Source organism: Lynx canadensis, chromosome A3 (assembly GCF_007474595.2).
Source record: "Lynx canadensis isolate LIC74 chromosome A3, mLynCan4.pri.v2, whole genome shotgun sequence".
Lineage (NCBI taxonomy): Eukaryota > Metazoa > Chordata > Mammalia > Carnivora > Felidae > Lynx > Lynx canadensis.
Window position 1 is genome coordinate 29,040,022 of NC_044305.1, and position 21,961 is coordinate 29,061,982.

Below are 21,961 nucleotides of genomic sequence, written 5' to 3' on the forward strand. Positions count from 1 at the left end.
ACAGCTCACAGCCTGGGGCCTGCTTCGCATTCTGTGTCTCCCTCTCTCTGCCCCTCCCCCACTCATTCTCTGTCTCAAAAATAAACAGACATTAAAAGAAAATTTAAGATCAAAAATTTATGAACTCAATGATCTTCCTTGGATGCTTTTCCTTCTTCTGTGTGTGTGGAAATATTGTTCATGTGTGTAACTCATTACCAAAGACTGTTGCAGGGGTTCTTTCCACATCTGAGAAAAGGGCCAAGGAATTCCTGGAAGTCTTTCAAATTCAGTGTGAGGGTTTTCCATTCTAGAAATGAGTGTAGAGTGCCGCCATCTTGAGGTTGTTTCATGCAATTTCCTTTCCTGAAGTTCTTCCTACGCGCTGGAATTTAAAAAGCATCTTCCATTTCCATAGGTCCCCAGTAGTGTCGAAGGGAGTGAAAATTCTGGGCTAACTTACACCAAAATGACACAGTGAGCCACAGCCTGGGCTAAATAAAAGCGGAATAGATGCTATAGAGTATGATTCTTCCCAGTGAATGGACAGTTCTATCTACAGGGAGAAAGAAAAGGCTCCAGGTGCCACATGGCTTTAAAGCTTGAACCTGGGGTGCCGGGGTGGCTCGGTCAGTTAAGCATCCGACTTTGGATCAGGTCATGATCTTGCGGTTTGTGGGTTTGAGCCCTGCGTTGGGACTCTGTGGTTGGAGCCTGGAGCCTGCTTTGGATTCTGGGTCTCCCTCTCTCTCACTGCCCCTCCCCTGCTGGTTCTTTCTCAAAAATAAACTTTAAAAAAAAAAAAAAAAAGCTTGAACCTGGAACATGCCCGGGCAACCAGCACTCTTGTTCCATCCTATAGCTCGTTTGTTTCAAACATTTCTTTTTTTTAATGTTATTTATTTTTGAGAGAGGGAGACACGGAGGGCGAGTGGGGAAGGGGCAGAGAGAGAGAGACCCAGAATCCGAAGCAGGCTCCGGGCTCTGAGCTGTCAGCACAGAGCCCGATGCAGGGCTCTAACCCACAAGCCGTGAGAGCCGAAGTCCAAGTCAGAAGCTTAATCTGCGGAGACCCCATCCGGATCTCTAAACGACCCACACATTCTTCTCTTAACTACCTAAAACCTCTTCTAGCTGTAAAGTCTTCCCCAGGAACTTCCCCAGGAAGTTGTCTTCCGGTCAGCTTCCCACACTATTGCACTAAAGCCCTTGGTGATGCTCCACTCCTGGGATTATAAAGTCTCCGAGGTCAGAGGTCACAGGTTAGCCTCGCGTCACCATTGTATCTCTGCTGGATGCCACCTCTTCCCTGAGGGCCTGGGTAAAACAACGCAACCTTCTGTATTGTTGCATTACACATTTACTTGATTTTTTTTTATCTCCTTCTAGAATGTAAACTCTGCCATGGCAGTGACTTGGTTTCTTTACTACGGTCTCCTCAGCACCTAGAAAGATACCTAGCATGCTATAGGGACAAAAAACCTTTTTTCCCGTGTTTTTGTTGTTTTTTTTTTTTTTTTTGAGAGTGACTGAGTGGGGGGGGGGGGTGGTGAGAATCCCAAGCAGGCTCCATGCTCAACGGGCTCGATTCCACAACCCTGGGATCATGACCTGAGCCAAAATCAAGAGACAGATGCTCAACCAACTGAGCCACCCAGGTGCCCTAAAATCTTTTTTTTTTTTTTTTGGATGAATAGAAGAATTCACTGATGCTGTCGCTTGTTGAATACCCAGATTCCTCATCCTGACCCCTGAACATCCTCACTCCTCCTCTGCGAAAAGACGTCAGATCGTACAGCGTCCGAGGTGCCTGCTAGCTTGAAACCTACCTATATCCTCAAAGACTAGCCCAAAAAAGACTGGCTGAATTCAGTTGTTTCGTTTGGCTTCTGAGATGAATGGAGGTAGCTTTGGGCTCGCTTCTCTGCTCCCTCTCCCCACCACTTGCCACCAGCCCATCTTCCTGTCTGTAAGGTGTCTGCACGCTGAAAGAAATCACCTGGGCCTAATACAGGGCGCCCGGGTGGCCCAGTTGGTGAAGCGTCTGACTCTTGATCTCAGCTTGGGTCTTGATCTCTGGGTCATGAGTTCAAGCTCGATGTTGGGTTCTACACTGGAGAAGGAAGGAAGAAGGGAGGGAAGGAAGGGGAGTCCCCTGGGCCTCATGCGTGTAAGGATGCCAGAGGTCAGGACCACATCAGGATCTACAAGACTGAGCTGAAATGATACAATCAGGGTAGTAAATCTGAGGTTAGGAAGTTCACCGGCTTATGGCACCCCCCATTTTTGCAACAGCATCTTGCCTCCTTATCCAAAAAGTAAGCAACAGCCCTCACAGTGCATAACTGGATGCTACCGGGCAGCGATGGGTAGCCGAAGTTTTTCAAAGAAAAAGCGGAGGAAATACCACTTAGAAAGCAGCAACAGGAAGCGGGGAGGACATCAACCTTTATCACCAATCCAAATAACATGTGGGTCCTCACAGCATCCACAAAAGAAACCAGAATACATTTGGAATTGAATTGCGATGAAAATGCTGCACACCAAAAACGCGTAGACTACAGTGAAAGCAGTACTTTGGAGGGAATGCAGAATCAAAAAGAAAGGTTTACATTAATGAGCCAAATGAACCCACGTTTGCTGACTGATTCATGGTTATGGCTGCTTGGCAAATCATCCCCAAATTTAGTGGCTTTGAGCCACAAGGTCATTTCTCACAATTCTGCGGGTAGATGGGGCTCCAACAGGTGGTTCTTCTGCTGGCCTTGTGTGGGGTTGCTTGTGTGGCGGCAGTCAGACGGTGGCTGGGGCGGGAACACACACGATGGCTTTATCTACCTTCTTGACGGGGACAGCTGGAAGGCTGGGCTCAGTTGAGCTGCTCAGAAAGCTGGACCTGTCCGTGAAGTCAGGGCCTTTCCTTCTCTACGAGGTCTCGCAAGCAGAGTAGCTGAATTTCTCATTAGGCGACTCAAGGCTCCGAAGAATGCAAAAGGCTGAGGCTTTGCCCTGGCACAGTATCACTGCTACCACATTCTATTGGCTAAAATGAATGAATCACAGGCCCAGCCTGGTTCCTCGTGGGAGGACTACACGAGGACCTAATGCCAGGAGGGATGGATCACTGGTGGTCATCTTCGGAGACGAGCTACCACAAGGAGCTCCTGAGACACCAAGCCCTTAATCTTTCCTTTACTTCACGCTACAATGAGCACCTACAAACAGAACGTGATTGGATTCTCTGCCTTAGGAAGACCATTCTGGCAGTGGCGAGGAAGATGGCTTAGAGAAGGGGAAGCCAGAGGTTTTGCCACTTTGGTGGCCAAGAACTGAACCTAGGTAGGGATGAACCCAGCCCAAAGGGAAGGAAGATATGGTCTTTGATATCACATGCTGCAGAGATGCCCATCGAGGTCAGGATCATGACGTATCAATGAGACAACTTAGTTAAAGAGGTGGAGGTGAGCGGCCCCTGGGTGGCTCAGTTGTTTGAGTGTCCAACTTCAGCTCAGGTCACGATCTCATGGTTCGTGAGTTCGAGCCTTGCACCAGGCTCACTGCTGTCCGTGATGCGCCCACTTCGGATCCTCTGTCCCCCTCTCTCTCTACCCCTCCCCTGCTCGCACTCTTTCTCTCTCAAAAATAAATAAATCAAATAAGAAGCAAGGGTGCCTAGGTGGTTCAGTCGCTTAAGCGTCTGACTTCGGCTCAGGTCACGATCCCGCAGTTGGTGAGCTGGAGCCCCGCATCAGGCTCTGTGCGCAGAGCCCGGAGCCTGCTTCAGATTCTGTGTCTCCCTCTCTTTCTGCGCCTTCCCAGTTCACACTGTCTCTCTCCGTCTCAAAACTAATAAAAATAAAATTAAAAAAATTGTTTGATTTAAAAAGCAAAGAGGTGGAAGCGAGGAAGCCAAAAGAATAGTGTTAGTGGTTACACCACATCCCATCTAATCGTGTGTGTATTTCACCAGCTGAAGTGCTATTCTCTTCCGCCATTTCTGTAAGTTAGCCAAGGGCTCTACCACAGTTCCTTTATAACCAGACAGCTCAAATCTACGGTTAACTTTCAGCTCGGTGACTTGCAGGCCTCTTGAATTTAATCCACAGAAATGTATGTTTATGTATATATACCCACACTATAAATTTGCATGTGTGCATATGGATTTTACGTACATACATACATATTTCTACGTATGCTTAGCTGAAGCAAACGTCTTACAGATCAATCCTCTATGTGACCTATTATTATGTCCTATTCTCTTTCTTCCGATTTTTTTTATTTATTTATTTTGAGAAGAGAGAGAGTGTGCACAAGCAGGGGAGGGGCAGAGAAAAAGAGAGAGAGAGAGAGAGAGAGAGAGAATCCTAAGCAGGCTCTGCACTATCAGCACAGGGCCCAGTGTGGGGCTCCATTCTATGAACCATGAGATCTTGACCTGAGCTGAAATCAAGAGTTGGATGCTTAACCAACTGAGCCACCCAGTGCCCCACATCCTATTTTTCTAATGCTGGCCAAGAATGTCTAAATTAATTCTGCAATCCATTGATGCATTCTGACTTTACCTTGAAAACCCTTACTTTAGCAGGTAAGCACCTGTAACCCCGGGAATATTTAGGATTAAGTACAGAAATAATGAAAAAAATCAGTCATAGCATTAATATTTTCTGTTACATTTTGGAAACATCTACTTAATTTGGTATTTATAATTTAAGAGAATTTAACATAGTGATGTATGTAACAGATTAATTTTGCAATTCCACTTTAAAATGTGAAAGAGTGGGGCACCTGGGTGGCTCCTTTGGCTGAGCATCTGACTCTGGATTCTGGCTCAGGTTACCATCCACCGCCAACGGTCCAGCGTTGTGGGATCAAGCCCTGCCTCGGGCTCTCCACTGAGTGTGGAGCTTGCATAAGATTATCTCTCTCACCCTCTGCCCCTCTCCCCTATTCACGCTCTCTAAAAAAAAAAAAAATTTTTTTAATGTGAAAGAGTAACTGATTCAGATTCATGACTGTACAAGAATATATGTAATAAGAATTGAATCACATTTTAAGCAATATTGAGATTATGAGATTTTAAGGTTCCTCCTATTTTTAAGAGTGAGCTCAGTACTTGGATTTTGTTTACCAAGGAAGTGAATTGCCTAAGAAGAAAATATGTTCAATTTATAAATGCGCTTTAGTTATGGGGATATATGGAATAAAAATCCCCTTAAAATGATTTTTTTTAATTTGCCAGCATATTTACTACTTTAGGATAACCAGGTTTGGGGTTTATAGCTCTAATATTCATTACTAAAGCAAAGGGAATTTCAAAAGTCACCAGATTGCCCAGAACCCCGTCCTAGAGGGCCTGGAAGCAGCTCCCATTCACCTGGAACTGGGCGTTCAACGGGGCGAGCAACACGTGGCCCTACCAAAGGAACTGGTTCTGCTTCAGCAGGGGAACCAGAAGCCGACCAAGGAACAGGTGAGACTGTCATTCGTTTCTACTGTATCGCCTGCCACCCTCATTTTTTAAAGTAATAAACAAAATACAACCGAAAAGCTCGAAGCGGGCCACGAAAAGCCGTTTCCTCCGGGTCTGTGCCATCGCGCCCCAGGCCCCACTTCCATCCGCGGGAGCAGGGTGGTCCCCGAGTGGGAGGCGGGGACGAAGGGGTCCCGGGAGGCGTGGGGAGCAGGGAGGGGTCCAGGGCTCTAGATCACCCGCGTTGCGGAAAGCGGGCTCGGCAACAAGTTTCCGCGTGGGAATAGTCAACGCGGCCTGCACGGGATCTCCCGCCCGGCCTCTGCCATCCACAATTCCTATGATGAAGACCTGGGGCTGGAATATTATCTGGGAAAGCGCCTTCCCAAACTGCTTTGCGGCCTGCTGGCCGGGCCGCATCCCGCGCGTCCCCGGCAACCGCGCCGACCCGCGCCGCAGCGGAGGCCGCACGGCAGCCCGCGCGCACGCGCTCCCAACTCCCGCCCTCCGGGCGATACCACCGCGGCGCACCCCTCCGAAGGCCCGCAAAGGTATCGTCCCCGGTCTCTGATTGGCCGGCGGCGCGGAGGCGTGGCTTCCGGAGCCCGGTTCCGCGCGCCGGAGCCCACTCGCCGCATTGCGAGCCGGGCCAGGAGCGGGCGCCATGGTGAGGAGTGGTAGCGGGTGCGGGTGAGGCGAAGGCCGAGGTTTGGGCCTGAGTTCGGGCGGGAGCCCGGGCCGGGGCGGGAGTGTGCCCTGGGAGCGGGGCCGAGTGAACTCGGGAACCGCGCTGACGCTCGCGCCCCGGCTCCCGTTCCAGGTGCTGCTGCACGTGCTATTCGAGCACGCGGTCGGCTACGCGCTGCTGGCGCTGAAGGAGGTGGAGGAGATCAGCCTGCTGCTGCCGCAGGTGGGTGGAAGCGGTGGGCTTGCCGGCCGCGCCACAGCTCCTGGGGCCGCCGGGCCCCGGCATGCACCGCGCGCTCCCACGTGGCCGGTCGCGCTTTGGGGGGTTGCGCTGGGCCTGAAAGCTCCCGACCTGGCGATGGGTGGGTGTGTGTGGGGGGGGGGGTCCTTACCTGCGTTCGTAATTAGTGTAGCGTTAGAAGCACTTGCAAGTAAGCCCCCCCGGATTGCACCCCGTACGATGAAGCCGACCGGGATTCAGGGCCTATACTCGGCTCGTTTTCAAAGCGTTCGGTTGGTTCTTAAACATGCGTGCAGGGCTGAGAACCGCTGCTTTAGTGCGCCCTAGAGGCAAGAGCCAGGGAAGAAAACCGCTCATCCTGTTTCTTCCCCAAGGTGGAAGAGTGCGTGCTCAACCTGGGCAAGTTCCACAATATTGTTCGTCTCGTGGCCTTTTGTCCCTTTGCCTCGTCCCAGGTTGCCTTGGAAAATGCCAACGCTGTGTCTGAAGGTGAGTCGGCCACCACCAAGTATTTTACGGAGATAAGTCGATGTGATTTCTTTGTGGGCCTTCTAGAGATAAATGCTCCATAGGTGAAATCCGGTAGGGAGGCATGGTTTGATGGTAAAGGTGGTTCTCTGGTAATTGTCGAAGTGCTTGGAAAAGGCGGTTTTGATACAGAAGAGCCAAGAAAAAAAGATTATTCCAGAAGGCAAATCCGGCACTAAATGCTTATTTACACAGCGCCCTAGGGTGTGTTGGAGGCTTCAATTATATATTGCACACGCTTGCAATTGGACCTGAGTCCTGTTCCTTCCATGGCTGATGCGGGCTTTGCGGTGATGACGTGAATCTGTCAATCCCCTGAGTGCAATCACTGATGTCTCCATGTCTCTGAGCAAAGCCTGAAGCAAGGAAGGATCTAGGTGTGCCATCCCAGCATGCCCTGTGGGACCAACATAGGATAAGTCTATCACTTAATCAGCATTTAGGGTGACAGGATCCCTTTTATGAGTTAAGCATTCTTCAGTATGTTAGTGGAAGCTCTCTGTTCTCTGCCCTGAGGTGTTGTTCACGAGGACCTCCGCCTGCTCTTGGAGACACACCTGCCATCCAAAAAGAAGAAAGTACTCTTGGGGGTTGGAGACCCCAAGATCGGTGCTGCTATACAAGAAGAGTTAGGGTACAACTGCCAGACTGGAGGCGTGATAGCTGAGATCCTGCGAGGTGGGACTGCTGTTAACATTCACTACATTCGAGGGGGGATCTGGAAACTTAACAGGGTGCTTAGCTTAAGGTTGCTTCTGGGAAGCCCTTCTGCTTGGCTGGTGCCCGTGAGTGCAGAGGTTGGCTTAGAACCTTCCCTTGCTCACAGTCTCGCTCTCCTCCAGGGGTTCGTCTGCACTTCCACAACCTGGTGAAGGGTCTGACAGATCTGTCTGCTTGTAAAGCCCAGTTGGGGCTGGGACACAGCTATTCCCGTGCCAAAGTTAAGTTTAACGTGAACCGGGTAGACAATATGATTATCCAATCCATTAGTCTCCTGGACCAGCTGGATAAGGACATCAATACTTTCTCCATGCGTGTCAGGTAAAGAGCCTGAGCAACCCCTGAGAAGGGGGTCTTTGGCCTGTGGTTTAACTAATTTGAATGCTGAAGTCAGGACTGGCTCCTGCCAGCAGAACCGCGTGGGGTGGGGCTGAGCCTCCTGGTGCTTACCACAGGCTGTGTTCTTACACTGACTGTACAGAAAGAGGAGGCAGAGTAAATCCACCCATATACACCCCAGCCCAGGTGCTTTGCCTGGTCTGTATTGTGAATGGGGGGACACGGAGTTGACGTTTTGAATCTGACTTGTTTCCTGTTCTTCAGGCAAAGAATAGAAATGGAGAGGGTTGAGGCTATAGCTTTGAGACCTGGCAGCTGGGCAGGGAGTGATTGTGCTGGCTTTTTGCAGGGAGTGGTACGGGTATCACTTTCCTGAGCTGGTGAAGATCATCAATGACAATGCCACATACTGCCGCCTCGCTCAGTTCATTGGAAACCGAAGGGAGCTGAATGAAGACAAGCTGGAGAAGCTGGAAGAGCTGACAATGGATGGAGCCAAGGCGAAGGCTATTCTGGATGCCTCGCGGTCCTCCATGGGTCAGTACAGCTTAGTGGCCAGAATAAGTTTGGGGCTGTGAATATCTGGTCTCGCATTCATTCTTGGTGCCCCTTAGGCATGGACATATCAGCCATCGACTTGATAAACATCGAGAGCTTCTCCAGTCGTGTGGTGTCTTTGTCAGAGTACCGCCAGAGCCTACATACTTACCTGCGATCCAAGATGAGCCAAGTAGCCCCCAGCCTATCAGCGCTAATTGGGGAAGCGGTACGTCATGGGGAACACAGCATGGGGTTGAGGACTATTACAACAGAGGTCCATACTGCTGTATTATTTTCTGACCCATTGTTAATCTTCCCCAGTTGCACTTGACGACGGGTGAAGCGGAATTATGCAGTTGGTAGAGTGGCAATTCCAGCTTCTCTAATTCCTTGAATCCTTTTCTAGGTAGGTGCACGTCTCATTGCTCATGCTGGCAGCCTCACCAACCTGGCCAAGTATCCAGCGTCCACAGTGCAGATCCTTGGGGCTGAAAAGGCCCTGTTCAGGTACCAGTGAGGGCACCTGCCCACACACCGGTGCCACTTGCGGTGCCCACTGCTTGTTTGGGGATCACGGTGATGGCTGACCAGGGCTCCCTGACCTATACAGACCTCTGCTATGGGGTGATGGCCAGTCCTGGTGTCTGAGTGATTCCCAGGGCCCAGCAAAGGGACCAGATTTCCAGGTCAGCGACATTGGATGCCTTCCCTCTGCCTCTGGGAGCTGTGGGTTGGCATGAGGTGGGGGTGTAGAGACCCAGTCCAGCCTAAGGCTCACTTTGGAGACTGGGGGAGCACGGGAGGGGAGGAGCTGCCTCGGCTGGTGGGGTTGAGATTTCTGATCTTAAACTCCCCACTAAATATTCTTCTCCCAGAGCCCTGAAGACAAGGGGTAACACCCCAAAATATGGACTCATTTTCCACTCCACCTTCATTGGCCGAGCAGCTGCCAAGAACAAAGGCCGCATCTCCCGATACCTGGCAAACAAATGCAGTATTGCCTCACGAATTGATTGCTTCTCTGGTATGGGTGGGGGGGTTGGAGGAGAAGGGGCTGGGAGGAGGGGAGGCTGACTACCTAGCAGCTTCTACAATGATGGCAATATTTTTCGTCAACAGCAGTTCACCTAGTGAGTGTTGATACCTTGGGTCTGAGTGAAGCTGAGGGTAGAGGGAAAACGGTGGGGAGTAGCTGGCCCTTTAGGAGCTGACAGGCTTTGTTTACCCACACGCACACACACACACATCCAGAGGTGCCCACAAGTGTATTTGGGGAGAAGCTTCGAGAGCAAGTTGAGGAGCGGCTGTCCTTCTATGAGACAGGAGAGATTCCACGAAAGAATCTGGATGTCATGAAGGAGGCGATGGTTCAGGTCAGTTTGGGCTTTGCTGGGTGGGGGAAGGACCACCAGAGCTGGCTGTTGGAGGTGATGAACTGGCTAAGCCTGACTTTGTAGAGTGGAGGCAAAAAAACTGATTTAATGAGCCTGATCCAATGAAGCTGGAAAGGAGGCCTAGAGAACCTGCAGTCTTCGGGGCCTTTTCAGCACTTTTCTTTGGCCAGGCAGAGGAAGCGGCTGCTGAGATGGCCAGGAAGCTGGAGAAGCAGGAGAAGAAACGCTTGAAGAAGGAGAAGAAACGGCTGGCCGCCCTTGCCCTCGCGTCTTCGGAAAACAGCAGTAGTACCCCGGAGGAGTGTGAGGTCAGTGGGCAGGCCAACCCTCAGCCCAGGGTGAAGGCCCCGGGTGTAGGGTTCTTGACAGCAGAACAGGATGTGCTACCGCACATCATGGTCTCGAGTCCAGGCTTTTGGACTAAAATCAGGACCTGAAACATCTCAAACTACCTCTTGATTCTATAGGAAGGAGATAGGTGCTGAGAGAACTGGCTCAGGAGCCCAGAGAGCTGGTTGTAACACACCCGGTCCCTGGGCAAGTGTTCTGTCCTCGGCTGCCTCCCAGGAGTCCTCAGCCGGGGGTAGTGTGAATTCCTGCTCTGCGTGTTCTCAGCCGTGTTGTCCGGAGGTGGTAGCATTTCATAGTGGGGCTTGGGCAGGGAGGTCTCCATGATGTGTGCTAGGTTAGGGTCCCCCCCAGGATTTTCATGCAGCGCCCAGTTTGTCAAGTAGTCTTTCAGGGTCCCCTTTGGAACATGGCATGATGGTTCTATTGTGTGTTTTTCTATAGCTATTTCATGGGCTTAGCAACATATCCTCCTTAAGTGGGAGTCCCCTTGGGGATGGGTTTGCAGCATCTTGCCTATAGTTAGAAATCCTTTCCGAAACACTGGGCGATTTTCACACCATTTCCACCAGTTTCTCTGCCCTATTTAGTTGCTGGAATTTTCAGAGGTGCGCATATTCATACGATGGAAGATAGTTTCATGCCCATTTTTCTCTTTAGGAGATAAGTGAGAGACCCAAGAAGAAGAAAAAGCAAAAGCCCCAGGAGACTCCTCAGGAGAATGGAATGGAAGACCCATCGGTTTCTGTCTCCAAACCCAAGAAAAAGAAATCTTTTTCCAAGGAGGAGCTGGTTAGTAGTGATCTTGAAGAGACCGCTGGCAGCGGAAGTCTTCCTAAGAGGAAGAAATCTTTCCCCAAAGAGGAACCAGTTAGTGATGCCGAAGAGGCAGCAAACAGGAGCATCCCTAAGAAAAAGAGGAAATTCTCTTCCAAGGAGGAGCCACTCAGCAGTGGACCAGAAGAGGCTGTTGGCAGCAAGAGCAGCAGCTCCAAGAAAAAGAAAAAGCTCCAGAAGTTCTCCCAGGAAGATTAGAGCGGACATTTTCCTGGTGGGGCATAACCCACATGGCATTTCCCAACCCATCCCTTATATCCCAATAAAAACAAATTCACAGGAGTCCGTATAATTTGTTTTATTGAACACCTTACATGGCTATGGGTGTGGATGGGACCTACTGGTGAGGCAGAGCACCAATGACCGCCTCAGTGAAGTCTTGGCAGGTGGCATAGCCACCCATGTCAGAAGTTCGAACCTGTAGGGGAGAATGGTCATCATCCCTGTGGCCTAGGCCCCATCCCTAGGCGGCCCCCTACCCCCACCTAGTAATACACGGGTCCCTAAGGAAGCCAGCCCCAGGACAACCTAGGCTCTGCCCAGATGATTATGGTCTAAAAGGTTTAAGAGCTCTTCTCTGGTCCACTGTACTGAAGGGAGGTGTAGGTAGTATGGTCCTTGTGAGGTTGGAGGGAATAAAGGGGTTTAGCCCCCGTGGGGGTGCAGGTGGCCGATGACAGACTTGATGAAGTCGGTTGTGGTACTGTAGCCGCCCATGTCTCGAGTCCGCACCTACAGCCACCACCGGCAAAAGCCGTGGGGAAGAAGAGAAGAGAGCCCATGAAGGGGGGATAGGGCAATGTGATGGGCATGGAATCCAAGAAGGAATGACAAGGCCAGAAAGAAGATGCAATGCAGCAGAATCGCAAGGAGGTGGCCAGGTTTGGAAGAGCATGGGCTCCCCCACTCCTGTCTGGGCCAGAGCCACTATCAGAGCTATGCTGCAGCCTGAGCAGGATGGGAGGGAGGCTGAGCGTGAAGTGAGATGGGAGATGCAAGTCCTGGAGGACTTCAGACCACGTGGGAGGACGGAAGGCAGGGGAATGCAGATGAGGAAGGGCTTGCAGGTGTGGAGAAGCAGACACCTGTGCCTCATCCTGCCTGCTATCTCCCTCTGCTCCTCTGGCCCCCACACCCTCCCCCAGACAGCAGCCACAAAAGAGCCGATGGAGGGAGCAGGAAAGAGGGCATAGCAGACAGTAACCAAGAGGCAAAGGAGACCCAGAGGATGAAACAGCCAGAAGGAAGGTGAGGAACAGCCCTGAGAGCTGCAGGGGAAGATCAGAGCGCAGAAGATGTTCTGGGGACCTGGAGGGAAAGGAGGCCCCGATTCAGGTTCCCCAAAGAGGAGTGCTGAGGCCCTGAAACCCACAGCCTTTCTGACTCACCTTGCCAACTTTGATCACCTTCTTCACGGCATCTGCAATCATGTTGGAGTGATACTCAAGACTGTCAATGTAGACAGGAAGAAACTGAGATTCTCCCCACATCATCCCCCTGATTTCCCCACCTGTGCTCCCCCTTAAAACACCCAGCCTCCTGCCCCAACCCACCAACACCTACTTGAGATGCCGCAACATGTTGGAAGCTGACAGCAGCATGGCTGTGGGGTTGGCTATGTTCCTGCCCACTGCCTGGGCAAATGGGTGCCGGGCGCCCTGTGGAGAGAGGGCAGGCCAGAGTCACTAGGAGCAGATGTGACGCAGAGGCTGAGGTCAGGGAAGGGCGTTGAGGAAGAGAGCTCAGGTCAGACACCCAGGGTAGAAGCATACGGCAGTGGGGGGAAGAACACACCAGGGTCACTGAGGAGGGGGATGCATCGGAGGGCAGTTGTCAAGGGACCTGAAGTCAGAAGCCAGGCATGCAGAGAGGGCCGGGCGAAGAGAAGAGGTGACCTCACGTACCGTCTCAAAGACCGCATACTCTGCGCTATAGCTCTCACCAGGGACCACACCAGCTCCCCCAACCAAGCCGGCAGCCAGATTGTCAATAATGTTCCCGTAGAGATTGGGCATCACCAGCACATCAAACTGGTAAGGATTCTGCACCAGCTAGGAGGCAAAATGGCGGCATGGAGAAGTTCTGCTCCGTGCCCATCCCGGGCACTCTGAGGGTGGAGACACGGGGAGGACATTACCTGCATGCAGCAGTTGTCTATGATCATTGTCTCAAACTTGATTTTGGGGTACAGTTCAGCAACTTCCTCACAGCACTGCAGGAACAACCCATCCCCAAGTTTCCTGTCCGTGGGCCAAAGGGAACAGATTCAATCAAGAAAGTGCAAGGGGCTACCTTCTCAGGGGCTCCTATCCCATGCAAAGACATGTCCCTCACATGATGTTGGCCTTGTGAACAGCCGTGACCTTGCCCCGCCCCTTCTTGGTGGCATAGTCAAAGGCAAACTTGGCAATCCGCTGAGATTTGGTTCGGGTGACGATCTTCAAGCATTCAATCACACCCCTCGCACTCTGGATAAGAAAAGAAAAATAGCCAGGTGACCCTGAAAACAAGGGAAGGAGCCATGCCACTCTCTCCCTTCACCCCTGCCCTCCCCAGTTTCCAGGGCCTCACCTCGTGTTCCAGTGAGCTGTACTCCCCTTCTGTCTGCTCTCGAATGATCACGAGATCTAGATTGTTGTGTCGAGTCTTGTACCCAGGAAGCGATTTCACGTGGACTACATTGGCAAACAAGTCCAACTTACGCCTGAGGGTAGGGCAGAGCCATCAGCACTCTGCCTGGTGCCCCAGGACTCCTCTGACCCACGGCCCCCGCCACCTACCTCAGTCGCATATCGTAGGAGGCCAGTTCTCCCTTATACTCCATCGGGGTATGGATCTTTCCTGTGTAAACACAGGGGGAGGGGGAGGGCACAGGCTAAGACCAAGGGAACCCAGATCAGTGTCCAACCCTCTCAGTGACATGATGCAACCCAGACTCTCCTCTCCCACTCCCAAATCACTGATTCTTAAATGCCTCTGGAGACAAAGAAGAAACTGATGCTTGCAGGTCTATTTGACATTTTTTCAACCAATACTTATTGAATACTGACCATGTATCAGGTACTAGGGATATCAGCCAAAAAACACAATACACAATTCCTGTCCTCAAAACGTAAACAAGACATTGGGAAAGACGAATAATATGAAAGACACGATAAGTACCACAGGAGAGGTATTAATGTCGTACACAGAAGCACAGAATAGAAATTCTCTCTCGTAATATCAAGAAATTTATGAAAACAGCTGGCACTACAGCCAAATCTTAGGTTAAGTGGGTACAGGTTGAATAGTGAGCCCACAAGAAATGTCCATGCCCTAACCCTCAGAACCTGTAAATGTGACCTTATTTGGGAAAACGGTGTTTATAGACATAATTAAGGATCTAGAGATGAAATCATTTTGAACTAGGGTGGGCCCAAAATCCAGTGTCAAGTCTTTATACAGGAAAACAAAAGAGAAACAGATACACAGACACAGAGGGAGAAAAGCTGTTCGAAAAATGAGGCAGAAATTGCAGCGATGCATCTACAAGCTAAGAAACACCAAGGAACACCAAGAGCCACCAGCAGCTGGAAGAGGCAAGGAATGATTCTCCCCTAAGCCTTCAGAGGAAGCCTGGCCAACACCTTAATTTTGGGAATCTAGCCTCCAGAACTGTAAGAGAACATATTTGTTACTTTAAGACACTAACTTTCAGGTAATTTCTACAGTAGCCCTAGGAAACTATAGTAGGGTAAGTGAGGACTATTCTAACAGCATCAAAGGAAGAACATTCCGGGCAGAAGTAACAACGTAAATCAAGATAGTATTTGAAAACTAACAGTCCAGTGTGCCCCAAGCACAGAACAAGTGTTATGGAAATGAAGGCAGAAAAGCTGAAAGTCAGCTTACGAAGAACTTACTCTCCCACGCTAAGGCAGGGTCTGGCAAAGCCATGTCGGTCTTTCCAAAAGAACAGATGCAGAAGACAGATTGTAGGGGCAGAACTGGAAGCCAAAAAAAAACTCTAATGGGGAGATTAAAGCAGGGAAGGAGGGGGGGAAGACAGAAGAAAAGAGGCAGCTGGAAGTGGCATTCAAGAAACACAATTAACAAGATTTGATGACCCATGATATAGCCCCCTGACATACTTCAAACCCTTGAAACCCTCCTGCACAGGCAGCTCACACGATCTCTCAACTCCTGGGTCCCAAACAGTAAGAAACAAATGGCCACCACAAAATAGTGATGGGAGCCTGGGGGACTTAAGGTGTTAGTATGTGCCAAAAGAAGCTTAAAGAACGTTTGCTCGTGCGATTTTAAAAGGCATATGGGTGGAATAGCAAGGGGGCACACGTACCAATGATGGCCACCTTGTTCTCCTTCATGGAACTCAACACCTGCTCCAGCTTCTCCTCAGATGCCATATTCTGCACCTCGCTCAGGTGATGCTCCTGGAACTCCACTGGGACAGAGGCAGCCTTCAGGGACAGGTCCCCAAAATCTCTGGGTCACGATGGGGTAAGTCCTTTCCAACCCTCCCCAAAGTGTGTGCTGGCTGATTCCCCGACGTCACTCACCTTGAACACCTCCTTGACAGCGTGCATCAGTTCAGGCCCCACGCCGTCGCCTGGCAGCATGGTCACGGGAAAGGCGCCCTCCAGCCTCATGTCCTCAGCCTGCCAGCGGGACCATCAGAGCCACAGCTGGGGTGGGAGCACTGGTCCCGGGGAGCGGGGGACGAGGGGACAGGCGCGTGGACAGACCGGAGCCGGACTTTCCCTTACCTGGCTTCGAGAGGCGGCGTGCGCCACGGCAGAGGTACACAGGTTCCTCCATGTCCCGGAATTCGGGGCGGCGACCAGCGCCTGCGACAGAGACGCACACGCCCGTGAGGTCGGGTACGGGGGTCCCACACCCCGAATACTTCAGTGAGCCTGGTACACACCCGCCGCACCCCCACCCGCCCCCGGCACGACCTGACCCCAGACCTCACCCGGGTCAGCCAGCGGACACCGCTGAGAGCCGCCATGTCCTCCGCAAGAAGTCGCGGGGGAAGTGACGTCAGAAGCCCGCGCGGGTGCGACCCCGATTTCCGGTCTGTTGTAGGGCAGTGGGCGAGTCTCCCTTGCCCGGACCAACGCTGGCTGGCCTCTGTTTTCCTTCTGCCCTTGACTCTTCTGCTTATCCTTTGCCGTGGAGCGTGAAGGGACACACACACACTTTGCTGCTTTGTTTTAGGGCTCCATATTTAGTTTATGTTGAAACTAACACTAAAGGAGAATATGAGATTTCATGCTTAGGGAACGAGTGCCGGAGTTTAACGGGGTGAGAAACAATACTGAGGAAGCTGTCCTTTCTTAATGTTTTTGTCTCTATGCCATGGTAATTCTTTTAAGCAATACGCACTGAATATTCCGTATGTCAGGCACTAAAAACATTAATGAACACAACACAGTCCTTGGGGGAAGGTTGTGTGTCTGGTTTCTCCGGCAGTCTCCTAGCCTGCCCAGTTACTCTGTGTTAATCACATTTCCTCGTTGTTTCTTCCTATGTGGTCTTGTTCTTTGCTCTGACAGTTGTTTCCCTAAAAGTGTGTCCCAGGCCTCGACTACCCTGGGCAGAACCATTAGTTGGAGACAGAAATTATCTCAAGCATGTAAGTGGGACCAAAGGGGAATTTTGAACTAATTTTCTTAAGATTTTATTTTGAAGTAATCTCTACACCCAATGGAAGGCTCAAACTCACAACCCTCAAGATCATGAATCAAAGGCTCTACCGACTGAGCCAGGCAGGTGCTCCCAGACTGCTTTTTTTGTAATTTTTTAATGTTTATTTGTTTTTGAGAGAGAGAGAGCGTGAGCAGGGGAGGGATAGCGAGAAGGAGACACAGAATCCAAAGTAGGCTCCAGGCTGTCAGCACAGAGCCCGACAGGGGGCTCAAACCCACAAACCATGAGATTATCTGAGCTGAAGTCCCTATGCTTGACCAACTGAGCCACCCAGGTGCCCCCATATTGATTTTTTAAATTCCATTCACATGCTGCTTTCAGATGACCTGCCTAAAAACAAAACGACACAGGAGGATTTTGCCTAAACCGATATTCTAGCGGTGTGGTTTTGGATCACCTGTCCCAAGTGGACCAGTGGCACTTGTTTTTTGTTTTTAATTTTTTTTTTTAACATTTGAGAGACAGAGACAGAGCACGAGTTGGGGAGGGGCGGGGGGGGAGGGGAGACACAGAATCTGACGCGGGCTCCAGGCTCTGAGCTGTTAGCACAGAGCCTGACGCTGGGCTCAAACTCACAGACCGCAAGATCATGACCTGAGCCGAAGTTGGCCGCCCAACCAACTGAGCCACCCAGGCGCCCCAGCAGCACTTGTTAAAGATGCAGACTTAGGAGTTCTACCCCAGACTTGCAGAATTTGAATCTCAAGGCCGGGGCACCAGAAAATACATTTTTAACAGGCACCCCCAGATGATACACGCTGAAAGTTAAATACTAGCTCTCTGTAATTTATATACTTCATCCATCAAAAAAAGGTGCAGGGCATTCTGGCAGCCGAAGGGAGGGAATGTAGTCTTCTAAATTTTTTTTAAATGTTTACTTATTTTTGAGAGAGAGAGAGAGAGCGCGAGCAGGGAAGAGAGAAAGGGAGAAACAGAATCCAAATGAAGCAAGCTCCAGACTCTGAGCTGTCAGCACAGACCCGGATGCGGAGCTCAGACCCACAAACCACAAGATCACGACCTAAGCTGAAGTCAGACACTTGACCAACTGAGCCACCCAGGTGCCCAGGGGAATGTAGTCATTCTATTCTTAGGGACCAAGTACAGGCTTTGTGCTTCCTTCTCTGCATTCCTTTAGACAGCGCAATCTCTACAGTCGTGGAATGAAAAGATTTATAGATTTTTAAAGATTAAGTAGGAGCCTTGAGCAAATGACAAGTGCTGTGTAAATATAAGGCTGTTATAAATTTATAGTTAATATAATTAATGTACACTATTAATATAATGTACTCCTCCATCCCCATTCATATATTTCCATGAAACAAATCAAACCAGAGCCTCACCACATTGTTCCCATAGACTCCCTAGTCCCACCTTCCACACTGCTATTGCCATCCACCACCACTTTTCTCCTCCAAATATTACTCTTTCTGATGAAGTGAGAGATTTACTTTTCTTAGAAATCTATATCCTCTTACTTGAGGAAATTTAAGGTGGAAAAGAAGAGGGATGTGCCATCTTGATCCAATCTCTGGTAATAACCTAATTTTTATTCCCCCAAAATGTTAATTTTCTTTTCTTTTTTCCTTTTTTTTTTTTTTTTTTTTTTTTAGAGGGGGGCAGAGAGAGAGAATCCCAAGCGTTGAGCAGGGAGCTGGATGTCGGGCTCGATCTCATGACACTGAGATCATGACCTGAGCTGAAATCAAGAGTCAGATGCTCAACCAACTGAGCCCCCCCACCCCCTCCCCCAAAATACTAATTTATCTTGAAGATAACTACGTTATTTTCATCCCTAAATTCTGCCCAGCCTGACATTCAAGCAATATCTGCTAACTGATGTGACACCCTGTAGCTACCCACAGGGTGACTCCAATTGACTCAAGCCCAGAAGATGAGACCATCATTGTCTGGAGGCCATTGCGTCTTCCCTAGGAGCTTGGTGAGTTCTCCTGGCCTTCAAGTCCCCAAGGAAGTCATCTCTCACTGATACTGCCTGACAACAGGGAAGTTTAGTCAGGACCCTTGAAAAGTTCCTCAATCAGTCTCTTGGGCAGGGGAGAGAGGTTAAACCATCTGTTTAACTGTTAAGTTAAACAAAGCATGTAGTGCGAGGCTGAGTGAATTGAATGTCAGTTTCCTAGGCCTAGAAATCCTCTAGTACGGAGGTCCTAAGCTGGGGTCCACAGAGCCTGTAGGTGTCCACGAATACAAATCAGTATCATGAACTTCGATGGGGAAAATCCAAAAATCACATCTTTGTTCTTACTAACCTCCAACTGAAATTTAGCATTTCCTTTCACTATGAAGGTAGAATGAAATTTTAGTTCTGCCTCTAGTACCCTTGACTTTGTTACTGATAAAGATTATATTTCACTCCGCATTTCACTTAGGCCCTGCATGGCCTAACCCCCCAGGCATCTCTCTGGCTCTTGGAGGCTCCTCTTGTCCATAGACAACCCACCAGAGAAGGGGGTAACTGTGAGCACTTAACAACTAACATCTGAAGCAGTTGGGGAAGTGGATACACCCGCTGACAGAAGATCTGAACCAGGCAGCTCCTACCCTGTGGAGGTGAGATGAACATGGCATGCTGGGACACAGTGAGGAGAGCAGGCATGTTTGAGGAGGTGATGTAGAGGAGTGGTGAGTAAAACTGACACAAGTCTTAGGGCTGAGACAAATAGGAATGTATGGGCAATACCAAGGACCCTGTTGGGATGGCAATGTAAATTTATCATGGTATGGTACAATTGTGTGTGATTTCACGGAAAAAACTAATTCTTGGGTTCATCCAAAAATATTTTTTGGCCAAAGAGAGGTACAAGGGGGTTGAGGGTGTTGGCAACATGGAGTCCAGGGGGAAGAAAAGACAGAAGCTAATGGATAAGCAGGTGAGGAGAGGATCAAAGATCCCAAGATATTCTAAGAGTAGTGCTCGTGGGAGTCACTGAGCAGTAAGTTGGAAGGGAAGGAGGGATTCTCCACCAGCAATAATGAAGCAATAATGAACTGGGAATAATGAAGTCCCAGACGGGGCTGTCAGAGCGGGTGCCAGAGAGAGCTCAAGATGACTCCTACAGAAGAGGACTCAGACCCACAATTATTGGGCGAGTCATCAGTGTCCCCATGGGAGTCACCCATGATAGCGTCATCAGCTGAGGCAGGGGAAGGGCGAGGATTCAGGTGCCGGAACCTTCCCCTGAGAGCGGGAGAGACCAGGACGCCAGTCATGTCAGAAATGAGAAAGGTGGTGTCAGTGACTAGCAAGAACCCTCAGAAAGTAGGGCTGCTTTTTTCTGTGAGAGAAACAGAGAGAGCCAGTGGGGGAGGGGCAGAGAGAAAGGGAGGAAAGAATCCCAAGCGGGCTCGGCACTCAGCAGGAGCTCACCCGAGGGGCTTAATTTCAAGACTATGAGACCACGACCTGAGCCAAAATCAAGAGTCAGACACTCAACCAACCGAGCCACCCAGGCACTACGCTTGGATATTTTTAACTAGTAAATTATTACATTCCTTTTAAAAAATATTATAAATTATAAAGAAGGCCAGAGTTTCTTAGCACCCCAGCCCCCAATCCACCTGCCCTATCTCCAGGGGCAGGTTCTCACCTCCTTCGAAACCTTTTTCCTGTGCATGTACAGCACCCAGAGTATATAGTATTGTTTTTAGTGGATGGGTGTGCACTTTAGAAGAAATAGTTTCGGAGGGAGGGGAGGGTGGGTGATGGGTATTGAGGAGGGCACCTTTTGGGATGAGCACTGGGTGTTGTATGGAAACCAATTTGTCAATAAATTTCATATATATAAAAAAAAAAGAAATAGTTTCATGCTCTATATACTTACTGTCCAATAATGCACTTTTTTTCACTCAATACTATGTCTTAGAAATCTCGGGAAGCCTGGGTGGCTCAGTCGGTTAAGCGGCCGACTTCGGCTCAGGTCATGATCTCGCGGTCCGTGAGTTCGAGCCCCGCGTCGGGCTCTGTGCTGACAGCTCAGAGCCTGGAGCCTGTTTCAGATTCTGTGTCTCCCTCTCTCTGACCCTCCCCCGTTCATGCTCTGTCTCTCTCTGTCTCAAAAATAAATAAACGTTAAAAAAAAATTTAAAGAAATCTAAGATACCATGTTTTAGAAAACAAGCAGACTCGTTTTGTTTTGCTGCACGGTATTGTATAATGTCTGTTTACTAAATTTATCAAGCCTTTCTCAAGTTGATGGATATTTCGGTGGTTTCTAGTTTGGGCCATTACCAGCAATATTGCTGCATAAATCTGATTTTCTTGGTACACGTGATAAACATTACAGAGTGCCCCCAAAGCATCTGTACTCATGTATATGTTACAGGTTGTGAATATGTTCTGCCGTGATAAACAGAAAACTCATTAAACAAATAAGGGTTTGGGGTTTTTCCCCCTCATTTCTGAATTTAAGGAGTCACTGGGGTTGGTTTAACTGCTTGGTGACACCCCCTGAGACCCCAGCTTTCTGACTTTTCAGTCTGCTAACCTTAGCGTGTTGTATGAGAACCTCATCCTTGGTGCCTCATAATCACCATATGGCTGCTGCAGCTCTAGACATCACTTCTGCATTCAGCTGGGAAGGGGAAGAAAGAAGAGGCCCAGCCACATCTGCTCTTTCTAACCAGAAATGTAAAAGCTTTCGCAGAAACCCTCTCAGCAGATTTCCACTTAGGAATCACAGGTCAGAACTAGGTCCGTGACCACTCCGACTGCAAGGGTGACTGGGAAAGAGGGGAAGAGGTTTGTCCTGATTGGCTTAAGCTAATTCTTCACACCTGGCTGTATTTTGCTCTCACCTGGGGAGCTGCTAAAAAATGCCTGTATTCGGATGCCACTGCCAGATGTTTGAGGTAGCAGTGTGGGATGGGGCCCCTACTGGTGTTTTTCACAAGCTCCCTGGATGATTCTAAAAGTTGACCAGAGTTGAGAACCAGTGGCTTACCTTAATCATGACCCTTCACCTGGGACCGGGCAGGTGTATCAGTTAGGATGAGATTCAGGTGCAAGGAACAATGTACAACGTAATCGCAGCCCAGATAAGGGAAGGGTTTATTTCCCACTCACATAGAAGTCCAGTGACAGTGGGTTCGGGGCTGGGTTGGCCCTCTGCGGTCAGAGGCTCTGACTCCATTATCTTGTTGCCC

The 21,961-nt window shown here is 49.8% G+C and overlaps 2 protein-coding genes and 5 non-coding genes across 8 annotated transcripts; 6 read left to right on the forward strand and 1 right to left on the reverse strand.

The window, feature by feature from the left end:
* Positions 1–6,043: 6,043 nt before the first annotated feature.
* On the forward strand, positions 6,044–11,365 carry NOP56 (NOP56 ribonucleoprotein). The gene is made up of 12 exons (XM_030309924.1): positions 6,044–6,116; positions 6,270–6,359; positions 6,752–6,866; positions 7,422–7,583; positions 7,748–7,946; positions 8,314–8,501; positions 8,579–8,730; positions 8,911–9,011; positions 9,380–9,528; positions 9,756–9,877; positions 10,069–10,206; positions 10,907–11,365. The coding sequence occupies exons 1-12, from the start codon at positions 6,114–6,116 to the stop codon at positions 11,279–11,281; spliced, it is 1,794 nt and encodes a 597-aa protein (XP_030165784.1). The 5' UTR covers positions 6,044–6,113; the 3' UTR covers positions 11,282–11,365.
* LOC115511383 lies at positions 7,191–7,258 on the forward strand. Its single transcript, XR_003968044.1, has one exon. It is a non-coding gene; the product is annotated as a small nucleolar RNA SNORD110 (small nucleolar RNA).
* LOC115511372 lies at positions 8,059–8,189 on the forward strand. Its single transcript, XR_003968033.1, has one exon. It is a non-coding gene; the product is annotated as a small nucleolar RNA SNORA51 (small nucleolar RNA).
* LOC115511381 lies at positions 9,074–9,158 on the forward strand. Its single transcript, XR_003968042.1, has one exon. It is a non-coding gene; the product is annotated as a small nucleolar RNA SNORD86 (small nucleolar RNA).
* LOC115511357 lies at positions 9,593–9,663 on the forward strand. The gene has a single exon (XR_003968019.1). It is a non-coding gene; the product is annotated as a small nucleolar RNA SNORD56 (small nucleolar RNA).
* On the forward strand, positions 9,927–9,998 carry LOC115511356. Its single transcript, XR_003968017.1, has one exon. It is a non-coding gene; the product is annotated as a small nucleolar RNA SNORD57 (small nucleolar RNA).
* Position 11,366: 1 nt separating the features above from the next.
* Positions 11,367–16,126, reverse strand: IDH3B (isocitrate dehydrogenase (NAD(+)) 3 non-catalytic subunit beta). 2 transcript variants are annotated; one of them, XM_030309926.1, is made up of 12 exons: positions 16,059–16,126; positions 15,850–15,930; positions 15,643–15,741; positions 15,423–15,543; positions 13,864–13,924; positions 13,655–13,787; positions 13,418–13,551; positions 13,221–13,323; positions 12,988–13,134; positions 12,647–12,741; positions 12,472–12,532; positions 11,367–11,501 (listed from the first exon to the last, which is right to left on the reverse strand). In XM_030309926.1, exons 1-12 carry the CDS (start codon positions 16,092–16,094, stop codon positions 11,421–11,423), a joined length of 1,152 nt encoding a protein of 383 aa, XP_030165786.1. In that variant the 5' UTR covers positions 16,095–16,126; the 3' UTR covers positions 11,367–11,420. The 2 variants fall into 2 exon arrangements, with proteins under 2 accessions (XP_030165786.1, XP_030165785.1); XM_030309925.2 differs by having other exon boundaries at positions 11,367–11,815.
* Between the last annotated feature and the right edge of the window lie 5,835 nt (positions 16,127–21,961).